The sequence below is a fragment of the Haliaeetus leucocephalus genome, unplaced genomic scaffold (genome assembly GCF_000737465.1).
Source record: "Haliaeetus leucocephalus isolate CR32 unplaced genomic scaffold, Haliaeetus_leucocephalus-4.0 Scaffold206, whole genome shotgun sequence".
In the NCBI taxonomy this organism is placed as follows: domain Eukaryota; kingdom Metazoa; phylum Chordata; class Aves; order Accipitriformes; family Accipitridae; genus Haliaeetus; species Haliaeetus leucocephalus.
The window spans coordinates 3587573-3590126 of record NW_010972642.1 but is presented as its reverse complement, the minus strand read 5'-3'; the positions used below and the strand labels follow the sequence as shown (position 1 = coordinate 3590126).

The 2554-nt window shown below is 37.2% G+C and overlaps 1 protein-coding gene across 1 annotated transcript in view; it reads right to left on the bottom strand.

Annotated features, from left to right (window-relative positions):
* Positions 1-386: 386 nt before the first annotated feature.
* SLC15A5 (solute carrier family 15, member 5) overlaps positions 387-2554 on the bottom strand; it is a gene marked incomplete at its 5' end in the record, with an annotated part of 34991 nt that continues 32823 nt past the window's right edge. The window contains 2 exons of the mRNA XM_010566335.1: positions 387-495; positions 2322-2430. Of these exons, the coding sequence (XP_010564637.1) occupies positions 387-495; positions 2322-2430 (218 nt within the window). The remainder of the gene's footprint in view (positions 496-2321; positions 2431-2554) is intronic.

Below are 2554 nucleotides of genomic sequence, written 5' to 3'. Positions count from 1 at the left end.
AAGTAATTCGCTAAACAAATGTATACATAGGTTTATTAATTTTGAACCACTACTCAGTACAAATACATGTGGATACCTATCCGTCTCCCTATAGAGATTAAAAGCCTGTCTCCAGCAACCATACCAAGAAGTGAGCTCTCATCGTCCTCAACGTGCATTGTGCCAGTGCAGCATCCTACAAGACCAAACCCTATGACAACTGCTATTTTGTAAATTTATAAATAACATTATTATTCCTTAGATAATTCATAAATACATTGGCAGTCCCACTTAAGCACACTAGGTAATTTATCATTAGAAAGCTGGTTGGCAGCACAATCAAAATTTAGTCAAACAAGGGTGAAATTTTATCAGGTTTTCTCTATAGGAGACAAAATGGGAGAACTTTACAGGACAGTATCATAATGCTTGATGGCTTTTTCATGCTTCAAAAGTTTTTCTTCAGGAAGACTTCCTCTGAATTCATTGGTGTATTCCTGATTCAGATTGTTGTATCTGGGAGGGCGGATAGGGAAGGAAAACACTAAAATAATTATCCTTTCTGGGATTAGATTCATCTATTGTTTATTAGGTAATATTTTGCAAGTTACAGTGCCTTCTGAGTCCTGGACAGTGATATATGCTTTCCTGGAACCTTTCAGAACTTCAGGATGAGAAGTGCCAAACAGGATGCAGGTGCTAATAATAACCGTACTGTGTCATTTTAACAAATTTAAAAAAGAAACAGGCTTTTTTCCTCAGAGAAATTTTAGTATATTTTTTCTAATTCAGCGTTTTAAAGCCTTATTTCCCCCCCACCCCTAAATCGGTGTTTATCTGAATAGTCCTCACCCTTTTTCCTCCCCTCTGGGAGAATTTTTATTCAGCACAAAATGAAACAATTACATTTGACTCAAAAAAAGATATTTCATGTAGGTTTTGGTTGTCTTATTGAAAAATGAGGTACCTTGATTTTGAAGTGAAATACCAATTTGAATTTTTTTATTTTTTTAAGAGTGGAGGTCAACAAATTTCCTCAGAAAAATATGTTAATTTGCGGCAAAATTATTCGTTGAGTTCAACCCCATTTTATGGCCTCTGTTTTGACAACCAAACCCTTTTTGTTTCAGCAGTAAATGTCACAAATGAAAATTTCATTTTACAGAAGAATAAAATCCCATTTTATAAAAGTACATACAGGAGAAATTTCTAATCATGACTTGGGGCACATTTAAAAGAAAAGAACCAAGAACTAGCCACCAGAATAAATGGACACTTGTGCCTCAGGTTACACTGAAATAATTGACAACACACTATTGTAATCTTCGGTGCTGTAAAGTTAGTGCTATATGTAATAGAAAAAGCAGTATTTTACTCAAGAGTTCTAGGACTACACTGCCTTTGGAAATTTTCTATTATTGTCATTATCAAATCACTACTTCATCAAGGTTTCTGAAAGATTTCCATAGAACTGCAGCCCCAAATTTCCATAGGACTAAGAGAATGCCACTCGCACGTGACCCTTTGCACTCATGGTGACACAGGTTGCTTCCCTCCCTGTTCTTGACTACAAGTATTACTTATAACACTGACAAGAGAAAGTTAACTATGATTAAATGTTCTGGAGCACAGGAGGCAGGCCACCTTTCAAACCATCCTGGATGTGATTGCAGCTGTGAGTTCCTTGCATTTTACAGGCAATATACAGGCATTAAACCTAGGCTCTATAGGTGGCATAAAATTGCTTCCTGGGGGGGGCTAACTGAGCAATTCCATTGTATCCAGCAGAAAGTTGCTTTTATCTCATTGCCCAGTAGGGTATCAGAAAATATTTCAGAGTTTTTCTGTTGAAACCACTGCATAGAGCATAGTAGCGGTCTGCTGTTTACTTGCAACCCCTTCACCTACTGTCCTATACTAAAGATGTAAGCTCGTTGAGACAACAGCAACATTTTCCATATACTGGTACAAAGCCAAACGCAGTGGAGGTGAGTTCCATGACTGACATACCTTGGTGCTGTGATCTAAACCCAATGTCAACATATTTATGTCCTTCCGTAAAGGATAGGATGCTGCTCTTTCTTCAAAGAATTTTTATATTGATAAGACCCCTTAAATATTTAAGGCTGATTACATGAGTCTTTTTTTTAACTCTACCACATAATTTTTACTGTGAAATCTCTCTCCTCAAGGCAGATCAAAAATACTAATGTCTGAACCCTGAATGATAACGTATGATCTATCACTACCAATTCTTTATTACACGCTAGTTTACAGGTTTTGCAATAATTTCTACCCATAACTACAAATGAAACATCAAGCTTTCATTTTCTCACACATACCTGTGTGCAATGGTCCAGAACCCCAGGGTGTTCACCATCATTAAGGAAGCCAAGAAGAAGAAGAATCTCTCCAATTTACCTTCATGCAGCAAGTGTGGAAACCAGTTGCCTGGCAAAGCAGACATTTGAAGCAGAATTAGTTTACTTTGCAAGATGAGACATGGCTCATATGAAAGACACGAAGATAACTTTGTGTAAGACACAATCACAGCAGGTGCTTTTACCAACCCCCC